This window comes from Poromitra crassiceps (genome assembly GCF_964638095.1).
Source record: "Poromitra crassiceps genome assembly, contig: HAP1_SCAFFOLD_233, whole genome shotgun sequence".
Classification (NCBI taxonomy): Eukaryota; Metazoa; Chordata; class Actinopteri; order Beryciformes; family Melamphaidae; genus Poromitra; species Poromitra crassiceps.
In genome coordinates this window covers 5,001-21,208 of record NW_028152159.1, presented here as the reverse complement: position 1 = coordinate 21,208, position 16,208 = coordinate 5,001, and the positions used below count along the sequence as shown (strand labels likewise).

The 16,208-nt window shown below is 45.0% G+C and overlaps 1 protein-coding gene across 1 annotated transcript; it reads right to left on the bottom strand.

Annotated features, from left to right (window-relative positions):
- Nucleotides 1–1,951: 1,951 nt before the first annotated feature.
- Nucleotides 1,952–12,013, bottom strand: LOC310770806 (GDP-Man:Man(3)GlcNAc(2)-PP-Dol alpha-1,2-mannosyltransferase-like). Its single transcript, XM_083663516.1, has 3 exons — nucleotides 11,924–12,013; nucleotides 7,201–7,488; nucleotides 1,952–5,030 (listed from the first exon to the last, which is right to left on the bottom strand). The coding sequence occupies exons 2-3, from the start codon at nucleotides 7,223–7,225 to the stop codon at nucleotides 4,747–4,749; spliced, it is 309 nt and encodes a 102-aa protein (XP_083519642.1). The 5' UTR covers nucleotides 7,226–7,488; nucleotides 11,924–12,013; the 3' UTR covers nucleotides 1,952–4,746.
- Nucleotides 12,014–16,208: the final 4,195 nt, after the last annotated feature.

Genomic DNA, 16,208 nt, shown 5'->3' with positions numbered 1-16,208 from the left:
TCTAGGCGAGAATCAACCACTGTGTTTGAGCTGGTGTTACTCAGGGTGAGTAACACATAGAGTCATTCTGACACTTGGAACAGAAACTTCAAAGTCTTACCTTTCAGAAATGGTCAGGCAGTTGTCTGTAACCCTAGCGGTTCAGCCACAGTAAGCATTTTAGTTTGGGTATGTCGTTTTCACCATTTTCTTCAGAAATAGGCCCCTTTAGAAGGGGTTGTAACTTGGCACCATGGCGCATTGTTTTGAAATGCCATATTACTGGACGATGAGGACGTTTGGTGATTAACGTTATTGTAGCCGTTAATAGCTGTCTAACATCCATATTGATACTGCAAAGTGCAGTTGTTGTAGCCTACAAAACGGCGTTTTAAAAACAATAAACACGATGACACAAATAGCCAACGACGTTATTTTCTGAGGATCCTAACGTTTTATACGCAAAAGTAACTGTTTAAAATGATATACTAATTGTCTGGGTACTAAACATGACCGGTGACCTCCAGGCCAGGGGGTCTGTCCTGGCTCATCGAGGCCGACTTTGGTGCATACAATCCGGGTAGCCTACAGCTGAGGTGACCTCGGTGGGGATGAGAACACCTAGCTGATTGACGCAGTTACTGATGGACACAAGTCCCCAACGCGAGGCTAACGTTACTCTACTCGCTGAGCTTTACAGTACCATCTTCTACAGCAGTCCAACCCAGACTTTAAAATTGCATTGACATCTACAGCTAGTTCTAATGTTGTGGTAACGTTAGCTGGCTGCATTCACCTTGCAGTTCCAACTTAGCTAACGCTGGCTAGAACAGCTAAGCTAACGCCGTTGCGTTAAATCTCGTTAGCTAGCTGCATATACAATCGTTTGAATGTGTTTTGTTTCAATAAAGATTTTTCAAATGGTTCACCTGTCTCTGACTCCTGCAGGGTGGTTCGTCCAGCCTGGAAGAAACGACGAAACTTGATTTTTGTTGATGCAGGCATCTTCAATATTCAAGAGCAGTTACCGCTATGCACGTCTGTCTTCTGTTATGGTTACAACTGCACTGAATCTCAGGAGTGCAGTGCACGTCTCCTACTGAGATTCAAACCTGGATGCCACGCCCCCTACGCCTGCCCGTCAGGTCACGTGCCTTGATCTCCTGCGAGCCGTATCCCCAGTGTTGCGTAGTCTGGGCACCTTCCACCCCGCTTTTTGTCATGGGGGCGTAAACCCCGGACCCAGAATTAACACCGGATGGCAATGCGCCTAACAACGTCTTTGTTGCCGTTAGCTTGACGCGGTGATGTTACCTAAACTAGAGTCTGATCAAAACAAAGCTAGCGTTACATAAAACAAAACGTTTATGCAATATGGCATCTCCGCCACCACCGCCTGACACACCGGTCAAAACGGTGAAAGAGGATTCTGATACTTGGGTCAAATTGTCAAGTTAACGTGAAAGTTGACGAGCTAGAAACGCTGCCATCCGGTCTAGGGCGGGCTCTAGGCGGGAACCAGTAGGGTGACAAAATCAATTGTGGGCGGGAGCCAGGCTCTTTCTCGCCGAGAAGAGCCTGGTGACGCGAGGTTAAGTGTTGCGTATCCCCAGTGTTTATTTTTGTTTTGTGCGTCGCTGTATCTAACGTTAGCTCGCGTTAGCATATGCTAACGTTATGCTACGCCAGCTCCCGTTGATGCTTTGATCGATGGCATTTCAAACTAACCTCAAACATGTCATGATGATGTCAACCCGTGTTAACGGCTTTACTGTCTGGCCCCGTGGTGAAGCGTGCATGAGTCTGAATTAGCATGTGTCCAAACTCCATTCAAAAACATGCAGTTCTAGCTCTGTCTATAACGTTAGCTAGCTGTTACAAATGCAGTCTGTCTGAAGTAACAGTGTTAGCACAATAACAGACTGAGCTGGGTGATGACTTCAAAAACTCTCACTGATGTGTAAAAGGGCTGGATTGTTTATTGTGCAAGTAGACTTTACATAATGTTGACTGTACTGAGCTCTGCAGGCAGGTCAATTATCAGACAGAAATGTCGAACCTCACCGTCAGCCTATGCTAATGTCTCCCATGAGTAGCCTATCACCATAAATTACCCTGCTATAGATTATGTTAGTAATGAAAGTCGAGCTGGTTGGGTATGAAAGGAGATGTGTATGTGTGCAATTATTATTTGTATTTATTTAAGTGGGTGTTGTGATGCCCTTTGAGGCTGTAACAGTCATTAAAACAAACTTGACTTGATGTGACAGATCGTTGACCTCAGTCATTCATTTCAACATCATGCCAATATTGATCATCTGGTGCCAGTTTGATGAGTAGACGAGCCCAGAACAGGATTTTACTGTGAGGAGAATTCAAGCAACTATGAGAATCAAATGGAGTAGAAAAGGAATGTAGCCTACTACTGCCCTTGGAATGTACTGATCTTTCTTCCAATTTATATTCAAATACAGTACATCAGTCTATTTACAAGTACAGTGAATCAGTCTATTTACAAGTACTACAGTGAATCAGTCCATTTACAAGTACAGTGAATGGGTAAATGGGGGAGCTGGCGTGCTCTGTCGTATGTGTGTCTGTTTGTTTGTTTGAGGTGCTCTTGGTGAGGGAACTATTAATAAATATAGTGCCAGAGGCCACTTACTTGTGCAGTGTGGTGGTCTCAGGCGGAACCAAGGCGACACTCGTTGAGGGAGGTAAGAGGAAGGAAAGTGGGAAAAGTAGGAAAAAAGGTGTAGTTGCCTACGCGTTTCGGCCGCTGTGGCCTTCGTCAGGGCAAATGTAGATACCCAATACAGTGAATGGGTATCGTTTCTGAACAATCATCTATGCTGTAATTTCCCCCATTCCTATTAGATCAATAGCAAAAATACTTCACATTTTGGGTATGTAGAGCATCAACTTTGGTTTGTGTAAACAACAATAAATGAACTAACAATGTCAATGTACAATATCACAAACAATATATTTTTCAGTCAGCAAGTTTCATTTGTTCCCCCAAATCCTTTCATCAACCTTTCTCTAGAAGAGGGTCTGTCACCCCAAAAGAAAGAAAGGAAGTGGCCAGGTCGCGATGATGCTACTGATGACACCGAGCATCGAGCAATTGTGATGTCATCGGTGATGTCATAAATCACTGATGTCATACTCGCTGTTATATACATTGAAACACCATCAGTGATCCTTCTCTACTGAGGTTAGAAAGAAAATGGCCAGGTGCTTGAGTCATACCCATAGACATTGTAACACCATCAGTGATGTCATAGATCCTTCCCTACAGAGGTTATAAATTGGACTCTGGATTCTGAGTGGCTTGGAGCGGTCCACCGAGGGTACCAGGGCGAATTGGGTTTTAGAGAATGTAGGGAAACAGTGAATGGATAAATCCAGGAGGCGGTAATGCAACATAATATGGATGCCAACTGCCCTAAAACACAACAGAAGAAGAATTGGATGACTCTTGCTCATAGCCCAGCAAATACAGCCCGAACCTGCAGCAACAGCATATAGGGCAGCAACCAAGCCACCAAGTCCAATAACGACATGGCGGCGTTTTTAACAAAACTGGGAAGACTCAGAAAGGAGATGGAATGTGCCTTGTAAAAAACAATAAGGGGAAACAGCAGTATAATAGACACATACATGTATGACTGGAGATTGAGATTGAATTATGTCATAGGACAGTGGTTCTCAAACTGTTTTGGCTTCAGTACCCCCTTTCCCTGATTTCTGAATCCAAGTACCCCCTTTACCCGACTACAACATTTTGCTTAGAAAAGTGCAGCAGAAAACGATAGCATATGATGCAATGAATGAATGATAACCCACCTTTTCAACATTACAAAATAGGAAAGAATGAAATACAATGCTAAAAAAATGAAGGGGACACTTAATTTTCACAGTAGAACACTAGGGTCCCAGCATGAAGAGTGTGGAGATGCCGTGGTGAACGTTCTGCTGCCCTCATCCAGTATGAGTGGTGTGGTGGCTCAGTGATGGTCTGGGGAGGCATTTCCTTGGAGGGTCGCACAGACCTTGTTCCCATTCATTTTTTTAGCAGTGTAGTTGGAATTAGTGCCTCCTGAGCAGATTAATTTTAACCTTTCATTTATTTTCATGATTTATTAGGACATTTTTCCATTTTCCCTTTCTCTCAAATACCCCATGTAGTTACTACCTTGTACCTCACTTTGGGAACCACTGTCAGGAGAATCTCTTATTTACTAACAGAACTACAGTATGTCTACAGGATAGAAACCTTTCTGACAGTTTCTGACAAAATGTGATAAAGAGCTGATATTTCCATTGCGGCCTATACAGATATAATCAAATGTTAGTAGTATCAGAGTTATATTAATCTCAAAAACAAAAGCAAAAAATAAAAATAAAATGTGGGGCTGAACTTAAGTTAAGATCAAATGTACTGCCTCCTTTCCTCTTTCAAAATGACCTTATTGGCTGTTTTAATGAATGAGCCCGAGCCGTCAACAAAGTTAACAATCCATGTGTTAGTCGTGTCAACATGCCTGTCTGGACACATCTGATCTGTGCCACATACACAGCCATGCCAACAGCCTGCTCACACTTGGATATGAACAGAATATCAGATTTGGTCATTGCCCTCCTACAGTGTGAATGCAGCCTACGGCCAGTCTAAGTGCTTCTGATGGTGTAGGCGTGCCTGCTGGGGTGGCCGATAGCCACAATCAGGTTAGCTACAGTACACACAAAGATGCAGTCGTCCTCTCATCGTTCAAGTGTCCCCATTAGGGGCTCCATGGCGGCCAGGAAGCAGGCTTCAAACTCCTGGTCTGAGAAGCGAGCTACCGACAGGCGGGCACTGCGTCGGATCTGCAGCCTGCTGGCAGGTGGCAGAGCCAGGATCTTGTCCATGGCCTCCGCATAGCTGTCCTCGTCATCAGCCAGGAAACCTGTCTGGCCTCCCTCAAAGGGCACCACGATGTCCAGCTTGGGCCCGCCAGACTTGTGGGCAAGAATGACTTTCCCTGCGGCCATAACCTCCACCACACCTGCAGGGGACAGCAGAGAGAGGAGCGTCTTTTAAAGTGAAAAATGTCAACTGAAGATGTCAGCTCTTGGACAACAGAGAGGCCTGGTTGGATTATCAGGTGTGATCCATACATTACCAGTGAGATTCATTATCATTATGGGTGCTTCTAGCTGAGCTGTGATCAGATGGATGTAACCTCTTGTGATATAATTTAAAATAACATTTGAAAAAGGCAACAGAAAACATGTCAGCCCCCACAATTGGTGCAATGCCTATTAATAGTAGTGCCACCCTTGGGCTAATAATGAAAATGCTGAAATACAGTAGTGAGATGCATCTGTGACCAGCAGTGTCTAATTTTTTTTTTTTTTTTTTTACGAATACGAGAATGAAGCAATCATGCATAATCACATTAACTCATTCACTGCCAATATCTGACTGGCATTTTTGGCACAGGCCAAGTATTTCCATAATGTTTGGTCATCTTTCAAGACCCACAGTAAATTCTGTACTAGGACTACAGTGATGTCCAATACCTCGAAATGAAGATCTAAGTCTCTACTTTCACCCCCAAAAAGAAAGTTAGCTTTTAGCATGTTCTGTACTCTACTTATAACCCTTTTTATACACCCCATGTTCATCAAAAAAGCCTGTCTGGGAAGAGAAAAGGGAGAAAAAAGCATTTTTGTAAAAGGGCACAATCTCAGGCATAACTCACTCTCAATTCTTTTATTTTGAACTGTATTGACATCAGACATGTAAATATTATTCGTTAGGACACAAATGACAAAAAAAAATATATATATATATATATATATATACACACATGAAGTGCTTTCAACAATACAGTTTACTCGGTGTGAGTGTGCAGACAGACAGACAGACAGACAGACAGACAGACACACCGACAGACAGACAGACAGACAGACAGACAGACAGACAGACAGACAGACAGACAGACAGACAGACAGACACACACACACACACACACACACACACACACACGATCCCCCTTTTAGATTTCTAACCCAACATAGGATAAGCAATAACCACGCCCTGTGGCGCTGGGATTGGCCAGGAGCAACACTGGAGGGCACGCAGCCCAGCGATTTCATAACTGAAGAGCTCTTGAGAAGGACAGCGGGCTGCTGTGAGTGCCTTCTGCCCGCTGCTGCCTAGCTGTTCCTGTGTTTATTTTTGATTTGTTCTGGTACACCCGTCTCCCTATCAACTCTGCTATTTGATCGTTCCCGTTTTCCCCTGGCTATTCAACACGTCCTCACCGCCCTCGCAAACTGATCGATCATTTCCTCATTCCTCCGATGATCAAACACATCTCTTGATTACTTTCTCCCGTTTTCTCCTGGCTGGCACAGAGGAAGGCGACTCCAGCTCGTGCCGAGGGCGTTTCAATTGCGTTTCTCCTGTCTGCACAAGGAAGCGTTACCCGTTCTCTGCTTTTCCTCTTGCTAGATTTCAAAACAACAGCTGCGGTATGTGTTTGATCGCGTGCTGTCGGCTACCCTTTGAAGGCAGGGACCTGTGTCTGTGTGACAGGCTGGGCAAGTGTTTGCTGCAGGCGCTGCACCAATAAAAACAAAAACACGTCAAACACGTCCTTGGCGGGGAAGGCCATTGCTGATAACACGTCAAAGACGTCATTGGCGGTGAATGAGTTAACGTTGATGAAAATCCGATCAGTGGGGACCAATAACACAGTCTAAACAATATTCTTTTCTTTTTTGTATCTTTTTTTCCTTCCGATTTTTCACCCATTTTCTTGTACTTGGCCCCTGCTGTCCCGAGGCGTTGCTCCATCCCCTCTGCCAAGAGTTGTAGACTAGCACATGCGTCCTCCGATACATGTGCAGTCGCCAGCTGCTTCTTTTCACCTGACAGTGAGGAGTTTCACTGGCAGGACGTAGTGCAAGGGGGATCATGCTATTTGTTCCCCCAGAACAGGCTCCCCAACCAACCAGAGGAGGCGGTAGCTCAGCGACCAGCACTCATACCCCCACCAGCTTCCCACCCACAGACACGGCCAATTGCGTCTATGTCTGACCAAGCCGGAAGGACATCGACCGGGAATTGAACCCGGGTCTCCGCGGTGTTAGGCGAGTGCTTTTACCTCAACACTACCCAGATGCCCACAACTAAACGATCATTCTAACCACTGTGCAATATATTACCTATCCCAAAGTGCTCGTTCCACATGGTGTGCAGGCCGATGGTGGCTTCCCCCAGCTCTCTCTTCAGCTGGTGGTCCTTCTCGGGCCTGAACTGCCCGACGGACACGATGGAGCTCCGCTTCCTGTCCCCGTCCTCCTCCAGTGGGATGTCCAGGAAGGCGCCGACATCACAGGGCGGGTAGACCACGCTGGTGCGGTTGGGGGCGCGTCAGGGCGAACAGGCAGTAATAGACCACCTTGAAAGCACTCAGGAACAGGTTGTTGGAGATGTAGTCTGCGTTGTTGAACCTAAGACAATGGCAGGAGAGGTTAGTGAGCAGCAACGTGGTTGATGTGATGAACTCATAAATCTGCGTGAAATGAGACCAAAAGCCACCAAATTCTAATATTTTTCTTCTGGACATTTTTGCACAAGCTTGGGCTGAAAATAGCAGCAACAGCAGGTGTGCTTGTAAAACATCGATCCATGTATACGATTTGAATGGGCCAATAATTCAATAAATCCCTCATAGGATCAAATTACAATCTAGCCTATCCCGTCTGTGGGGGTTGATAGGGTTGTTGACCAATACCAATTAATTAGCAATAATTGGCAATAATAATCCAGTAATTCAACAAGATTTAAGATTAAGGGTTATATTCCCCTCAAAGTTTCAGTCGTGTATCAAGTGCTTCCATCATGCATGATAAACAATCACAACCTTTGAATGTGCAACATTCAAAGGTTAACCTAACCTAACACTAACCTAACACTAACCCATGTGACCCAAACTCAAGTTAAGATGGAGAAGAAGGCAGCTTTGGTGGGGGAAGGGGAAGAGAAAAAGCTAACAGAGCATCTATAGAAAAACACTATAAAAAAAAGATGTGTTTAAGATGAGGGTTTTCTTATCTAACCACGACCAGACCCAAACCCTAACCACATGGTTGTACTTGCCTAAACCTAATGTTTTATACAAATGTGTGTGAACCCTAACCCTGTCTTCAGATTGGAAGGCACGCAGCTTATCCATTAAGCCATATGAGTCAGCACAGCTGGAGCAGCACTTTTTTCACACCCTAATCCTAATCTTGACCACATTTTTTTACTTGCCAGACATTTTAAGGAATAAGCAATTGCTGCGCCCAATCAAATGAGTTCGGGGGCGGGGTTTTTCCGGCCCATAGACGGGTTTCTTGTATACAAACATTAGTGGGTGCGTGCGCGCGCAGGGACAGAGGATGACGAGAAACGAATCGAGCTGATCGCCCATTGGTTCAACACAGGTGCATCACAAACCCACAGTGAAGTGTAGAAACTTCAATTTTATATCTATTCCAAGCTGTCACTCTACATGTTACATAAATACCACCTGTAATGCCTACATTAACAATAAAATAAGTAATCTGAACGGCTGGGTCATTTGAGCAGTGAGTGTGGGTGGCGCTAATTCATGTTTTAATTTGTTTACAAACCGCTGTTAAACAAAACTGTAGAAGAAGAAAAGCAGCAGTGAGTGTGCTGCGGGGGTGTTGGACTTGTTGATGCCTCGCCTGACTGCGCTCGCCTGCTCTCGTCTGCTTTCCAGGCGAGGCGGCAGTCAACTCAAACGAGTGTGTGGAGCTATAGTCTAAGGTGTGGAGCGGCTTTCTACCCCGGTGATGCGCCAGGGAGTTCCCCAAGCCCCTGTAGCCGGCGATTTCTCCGCCTACCGGACTCTGGCCTACCGGTTACTTTATACACTGGAAAAAAAAAAAAAAAAAAAAAAAAATACAGTGCACCTGAACGCAACATACAAGATACCCGCTGAATAAGTGTCCAAATGTTCATGTCATTCTGGCCAATACTCCAATTCTGTTATAACATTTCAGTCTGGAATATGGAATATCTTTCAATAATCTTTATGACTAAAAGGCTAAAAGTAATCTCATGTGTAAGAAATGACTTGTCTACATTGAAGTAAAAAATGTAAATAATAATTAACTTGTTGGTTTTGGATTTATTTAGCTTCAAGAGTGCATTTTTGTTCGTGTGACCCTCAACACAGGCTTTGAGAATCCCGGGCCACTTACTGATACTTATGCTTAAATTAACCCACTCTCTCTCTTTCTTTTTACCGTTTTTCTCCCCTCCCATTTTCTTCCCAATTGTACTTGGCCAATTCCCCCTGCTGTCCCGGTCATTGCTCCACCCCCTCTACCGATCTGGGGAGAGCTGTAGACTAACACATGCTTCCTCAAATACATGTGCCAGCTGCTGCTTTTCAGCTGACAGTAGGATTTTCAGTAGCAGGACGTAGCACGGGGGACCATTACGCTACCCCCCCCCAGTTCTCCTCCCCCTGAACGACCAGAGGAGGCACAGGAAGCACTAGTGCAGCGACCAGGACACATACAACCTCACCGGCTTCCCACTCACAGACACGGCCAATTGCGTCTGTAGGAACGTCTCCAAGCAGTACCGCTGCCGGGAAGTGATCCTGGGTCTCCGTGGTGGTAGGTTTATACTGTCTTAGAACACGGCTCTCTTGAATACTCGATTCTGATTGGTCAATCAACAAGATTCACCGGTCATTATTTCTCGACAACCGACCGCTGCTCTGCCACACCTGAGATTAATCAGTTGATAAGAGCTTTTTGTCAGCAAGACACTACTAATTAGGCCAACCAGTTGCAGCTGTGGTGTCTTGTGTGCCAATTACGAATGAAACCGCTTTGTCGTTGAAAACGCTATTAAAAAATCTATTTGAATAATTATTTTTGTCAGATTATTGAATGATTTAGTTGTAGGCCGTGTTCTAAGCGGGATAATGTATACTGAGCCGGTGATTACTGGGAAATAATGACCTTCAGGTGATGATTAAGCCCTCCGCTGCGCGTCGGGCTCAATCATCACCTGTCGGTCATTATTTCCCCCGTAATCACCGCCTCAATATACATTATCCCTTACTTATATGTCGTCCATGTGATTTATGTGTTTATAACCTCTTGCACCCCAATCCCACTGTGGTTTCTATGCAAATGGTAAATAAACTGCCTCTGACTCATGTCTTGGTGTTTAGGGTTCCAAAGCCCCCCCCCCCCCCCCCCCCAGCAAATTGATGAATAGTTCAGCTTCATTCTTGTTCTTTTAGAATGCCTATTTTGCTCATAGTTTCACTGTTATCTCTCTATCTACAGTACAGATAGTCATGATAATGGAATTATGGACAAAATCATAGGATTTAACACGTTCATTGCCAACGACGTGTAAACACGTTTTCAGAATCCAGCTGTTGACTGCCAGCGACGTGTTAACACGTCGTTGGCATCGATTTTTTTTTTTTGACGGTGGGTTGTGCATCTAACCCTTTTACATCTCTTATATAAGTATTGGAGCCACCGAACGTTTACAACCCATTCCACCGACCCACTAAGTGGCAACAGTGCTCTCCTGACTAGAGGAAGGCAAGCATTTTTTTAACTTGTCACGCCATTCTCACCCCAGCCATTCTCATGAAAATGGATGGGGGAAAACGCTTTCGTTTTCGCGCTGATTGCTGGCGATGCGGGATTGCAAATTTACATAATAGATTACAGGTGGAACACACTTTGAAACACGCAGCATAAATATGACCAGAATCGCAAAAGCTTCTCTCAACCAAAACTCCAAGAAGCGAGCGAGTCCATCCCGACTTCCTCAAACAGCGGCCGTGCAGACAGGCACAGGACAGCAGCAAAGCACTGAGACTGGTGACAAGCTTGTGACGGCCGCTGCAGCCAAGAAGAACGCCCACGGAGGGAGGAGTTGAAGCAACTCTCCCTCTCGCTCTCTCCCTCTCTCTCTCTCGCTCTCTCTCTCCCTCCCTCCCTCTCTCTCTCTCTCTCTCTCTCTCCCTCTCCCCCTCTCACTAGGATTAAACCTAGTGCGTCTCCCTCCCGAGAGGGAGGGAGAGAGAGAGAGAGGGAGGGAGAGCGAGAGGGAGGGAGAGAGAGAGAGAGAGAGAGAGAGAGGGCGAGAGGGGGAGGGAGAGAGAGAGAGAGAGAGCCAAAAATGAATGGTTAAAGTGACTGTTCTATCGAATTTCACAAAAAGCCGTTTATCTCTGAATATTTTTTCTGACGCTAAAACCATGCTGTATTCAACTGCTAATGCTTACATAACTACTAACTCTACAAACTAACTCTTTTAGACAGAGAAAGCACACATTCTATTAGTTCTTTTGAGATATTGTGTGTTCACAAAATCTTAGCAGAAAAGAATCCTCGGGTCTTGAAAGATGAGCCAGAATCCTCAAAAAAACCCTCTGGCAGAAGCTAACTACAGTAAAAAAAAACGTCTGGCAGTGAATGTGTTAATAATTTAATAAAATATATTCTCAGATTTGGGTGCAAGACACAAAATCTCATCAAATGTGGGCCCTCATGTGGACTAAATTAAGCGTCCTTGATATGAAAACGGTTGAGAACTGTTACTAGTTAGTAGTTACTTACTACATAGCACCAGTTGATCTTGCAGAATATTAGGCAACAATCTGTGTTAATAATGTGTAAATGGTTGAAGCTGAAGCAATTGCAGTTATGTGATTGTTATCCGACCGAACCCCCCCCCCCCCCTTACCCTGCCTTTTAGACACAAAATGGCTCTTTAAAAAATCCTATTTGCAACGTTATCAAGGTGTGGGTATCCGCTGGATGCTAAACGAGTAACGACAGTTACAAGGTGTGGGTATCAGCTGGATGCTAAACGAGTAACGACAGTTACCAGAACAAGGTGTCGAGCGTCAGCGGGACAAAGATGCTATGCAGCGGCCTCTCCCAGACGAGCACTCTGCACCCACAGCAGCAGCGGCTCAAGCCCTGGAGACGCTCCCGCAGGCGGACCAGCTCCGGGTCCCCGGGAGGGAACATGGCCTCCAGGCCGACCGAAGAGGAGGGAAGCGAGGGGTGTCATGTGGCCCCCTCTCCGCTCCATGGATGTATTAAAACAACCTCCGCTCGCCATGTTTTCTCTCTCCCACTTTATTATGTGTTGCAACTTGTTTTGGAGATCACGGGGACCAGCGTCAAGCAAGCCACAATACAAAACGGGGGTTTTCCTCTAGTTATTGCTTTCAAAATAAAGGCATAATAATAATGAAGCTCTGTTCACTGACTCAAATGCCACATGCACTAGACTATTTTAAAGCCAAAGTTGTATATCCAAGCTAATGATTGCATTATCTTTTTTTTATTCAAAGGTAAAGTTGCAAAAAAAAAAAATCCCCACGTTTACTTTTAAGGCAATATTGCTCATTTCCGGCTATGTTGGAGTAATTTCAGGCGCCTTGAGGTCGCTATGGATGGACGGATAGATCAAGTCGAGAGAGATCTGATGAGGAGCCCGGGTGAAGCTCATCTGTAGCCTACCACCCTGTGGTGTACAGATGCTGCTGCTACACGAATGTTATAAAAACAGTCGCTTCTCTGCATGTTTGTTGCTGTAACTGTTGCATCATAGCATCTTCTCACAGCTAATTTGTGTACTTCCTCTCCATCTCCATGGTCACTTTCCGGCATTTTTGATACTATTTATATATATATATATATATATATATATATATATATATATATATGTTACAAATACATATATATATACCAGTGCATACTTCAGCATGCACTGGGACGCGTCATCGGGTCAAACACCGTCACGGTGTTTCGGGTCTGTTCAACATCATACACCCTCGCCCAGTAGACCCAGCCGAGGCCGATTGGACCCCGACCCGCATCCCAGAAGCAGCCGCTCACGGATCAGCCTTCCTACTCTGTCTGCAATGTTGCCTGCGGAAGGGTTGATCACGCCCAATCCGCTGCAATAGAGCTAGTGCTACACCGCAGTATTGCAAGACCCTTCGGTGCATGGAGGCTCTACGGCGCTGCGGGTTTCTCCCGGCCGCTCTCCTCCTTCGTCTCACCAGGCCCTCCCGGGGCAAAGGCATCCCGAGGCAGAGAGGATGCCTCAAGAAGGCCTGTGCGTTGCACATCATTCGGCTGCGCCAAGCACCTCGCTCTAGCCTGAAGGACCCCAGGCCGCGCCGATATTTACACAGATTTTCGGGAGGCTAATCCGTAGCGTTTGTGGATTTCTCCCTCACGAGAGAGCCAGGCTGGGGTGCTAAACCCATCCCGTACCGAATGCCGTCTCCCCGACCGTCAACTGCCTCTCCAGCTTGTCACCAATCTATACCTGGTTGTCACCTGGTTGTCTATTGCTAAGTGTCACTGGTCAGGGAAGCCAGAACTCTATGTTACAAATACATACTTCAGCATGCACTATACATTTGATGATGTCACAGTGAGATTTATGACATCACGGGTGGTATACTGTATCACTCATGGTCTCACTCTCATTTGCCGGAGGGTCCTTCACCTGAGACATCGTGATATTGGAGTGTTGATGTATGTATGTATGTGTTTTTTTTTTTTTTTTTTGCTGTCCCCAGAAAATAAATAAATCAACCAAAAAAGGCAGTCAGTGGCATATAGGCGTATAGCATATACCCTAATATATATATATATATATATACACACACACACACACACACACACACACACACACACACACACACACACACACACACACACACACACATATATGATCATAGTCAATAGCTACAAAACCACAGGTTATATGGGCACAGGCTGCTTGGTCACAGCAATGCATTGCAGGACCTCACCTCATTCAAACAAAGCCTCACAACCCCCACTACACCCCACCTGAACCATCTGTACTACTGGTGCGTTCCTTTATCGCAAAATAACTGGGATGTGGAGGCTAAATGACATCACATCCGTTTTGTTAGCGTTCCATTTGCAGAAAACTTGAGCTGGGAAGTTCACTGTTCATTGGTCAGATCCAGTCGCTAGCCAGGCTAGCCATTGTAAGCAATAAATTTGACAACATGGCATTTCGCGGCAATTTGCGCATACAAACACTGCAGCCTCATGTCCACACAGATAGATGTTAGGCAGTGCTGTGTGTACAGCTGATTTAATGAGACACAAACAAAACAGAAGTGCTAAACAACATTACTACGATTATACTACTACTGTTGTTGCGCGGCGCAGCCATCTTGGATTTTTGAGGTTGGGGCTGCTGAGACTCCTACGAGTTTGGAATGGGACATACCAGCTCTGATGACGTCACCGCCCAGCTCATGACCTTTGAAGTCGTAAGATTACCAGTCCCCAGTTATAAAGGAATGCACGATACAACCCCCACTACACCCCACCTGAACCATCTGTACTACAATGGGCGGGGCGTCGGTGAGTTCAAAGGTGTGACGTCACCTGCGCTATATAAACATCTGTTTACAGTTGGTCTGCCTCTTTATAGGCCTACTGCCGCCCAGCTGTGATCACTAAAGAGACATTTTCTGCAGAAATTCCAATAGACCAGGAGGACTAGGCCTCTGATCAAGGTTTCTTTGTGCTCCGATCTAGTCTCACGTAGTCAGACCATAGACTAGTCAGACCCACCGTCGACGTCATCAAGCTTCCAGCGACAGAGGCAGATATCATCTACGGCATTTGTTTTTGTTTTCACTCTTGTCATTGCTACTTGATTCTCGACTATAATTTGTACCATCATGCTTGTCCATTTTTATTTATTTTCTGTTATAAGCACTTGTCTGTTTGAATTAAAAAGACACTGCGAGACTAGCTCCGATCCAGTCTACAACTACTGCGCACAAGCAAGGACAACTTTGGAAACGCAAAGACTCTCCAGGTAGGCTGAATCTGGCAGAATTAGATTAGCCTTATTGTTAGATGTGTAGTGCATGCATACTGTTCATGATGGAATATATCTTCCAGAATCATGAGGACGATCTCCTTCGTTGAGTAGCCTAGTGATTATTAATACGAGTTGATATGCCTCTGCTCTCTCTCTCTCTCTTGATTTCAGTTTTAGACGCGATCCCAAATTATCTCATGCCCAACTTTTTAATAACTAAAAAAAAACTTAAAAAAGAAAAAGAAAAAGAAAGAAAACCAAGGCCGTCGGAGGCCCTGGTTTATTACCCTTCTCTCTCTCTCTCTCTCTCACACACACACACACACACACACACACACACACACACACACAGACACACAGATCTAAACATCACTCCACGTGTTATTCTTCTATTTAGCCTACTGTAAAATTCAGGCTTGAGTTGTTTTGATTCTTACTTTTGATATCAATATTAATACAATACATTTAATTCATTGATAGATCGTATTCTGCTTATACTGTCTTTCATTTATCAGAATCACTTTTATTGCCACAAAATGCAAGATTGTAATTTGTCTCAATGTAGGCTATGGGGGCCCGATTAGATAATGTGAAAATACCCGGGGGCCAGCTGCTTCTCACATCATGGTTAGCCTATATAAAAAAAATCACATACAATTGTACTCTAAGGATTTTGTTTAGCATCTGAAAACATTAGTTTTGCCTCTGTTGTTCCTACTTGGTGCTTGTCTACAGACTGTATGATAGTGCTGTCATCGTTAGGTGAACAGAAAATGTGAATTGAACTTGCTTGTCAATACTGTGTGGAGGGCCGCATATAGTATATTTTGGGAGACAAGCTGAGGGCCACTTAAAATCGGTCCGCGGGCCACAATTGGCCCCCGTGCTGGACTTTGGACATGCCTGATTTAACCCTACTGTATCTACAGAGCTGCTTGGTGGGAGGACAGACATCTGGCGTAGGAGGGGAGGAACATTGTCGAAATGAATTCTTCAGAAGAGGTGAGAAAAATATCACTGTTGTATCACTGATGTTGCAGCACACACACACACACACACACACACACACACACACACACACACACACACACACACACACACACACACACACAGTGCACCCCTGTCCTAATTCTTTATGTCTTCCTTTATGCAAACAGAGAGACACCAAGAGACCCAAACACATTCACACTGGAGAGAAGCCCTACCACTGTGACCAATGTGGGAGCAGTTTCAGTAGGCTCTTTCATACACGCAAAAATTGCCGTTTAGGAGTCCC

Coding starts and splice junctions, on each gene's coding strand:
- LOC310770806 (XM_083663516.1), bottom strand. CDS start 7,225: ATGTGGAACGAGCACTTTGGGATAG. Junction 5,031..7,200: donor GAACGAGCACTTTGGGATAG/GTAATATATTGC, acceptor TGTCCCCTGCAG/GTGTGGTGGAGGTTATGGCC.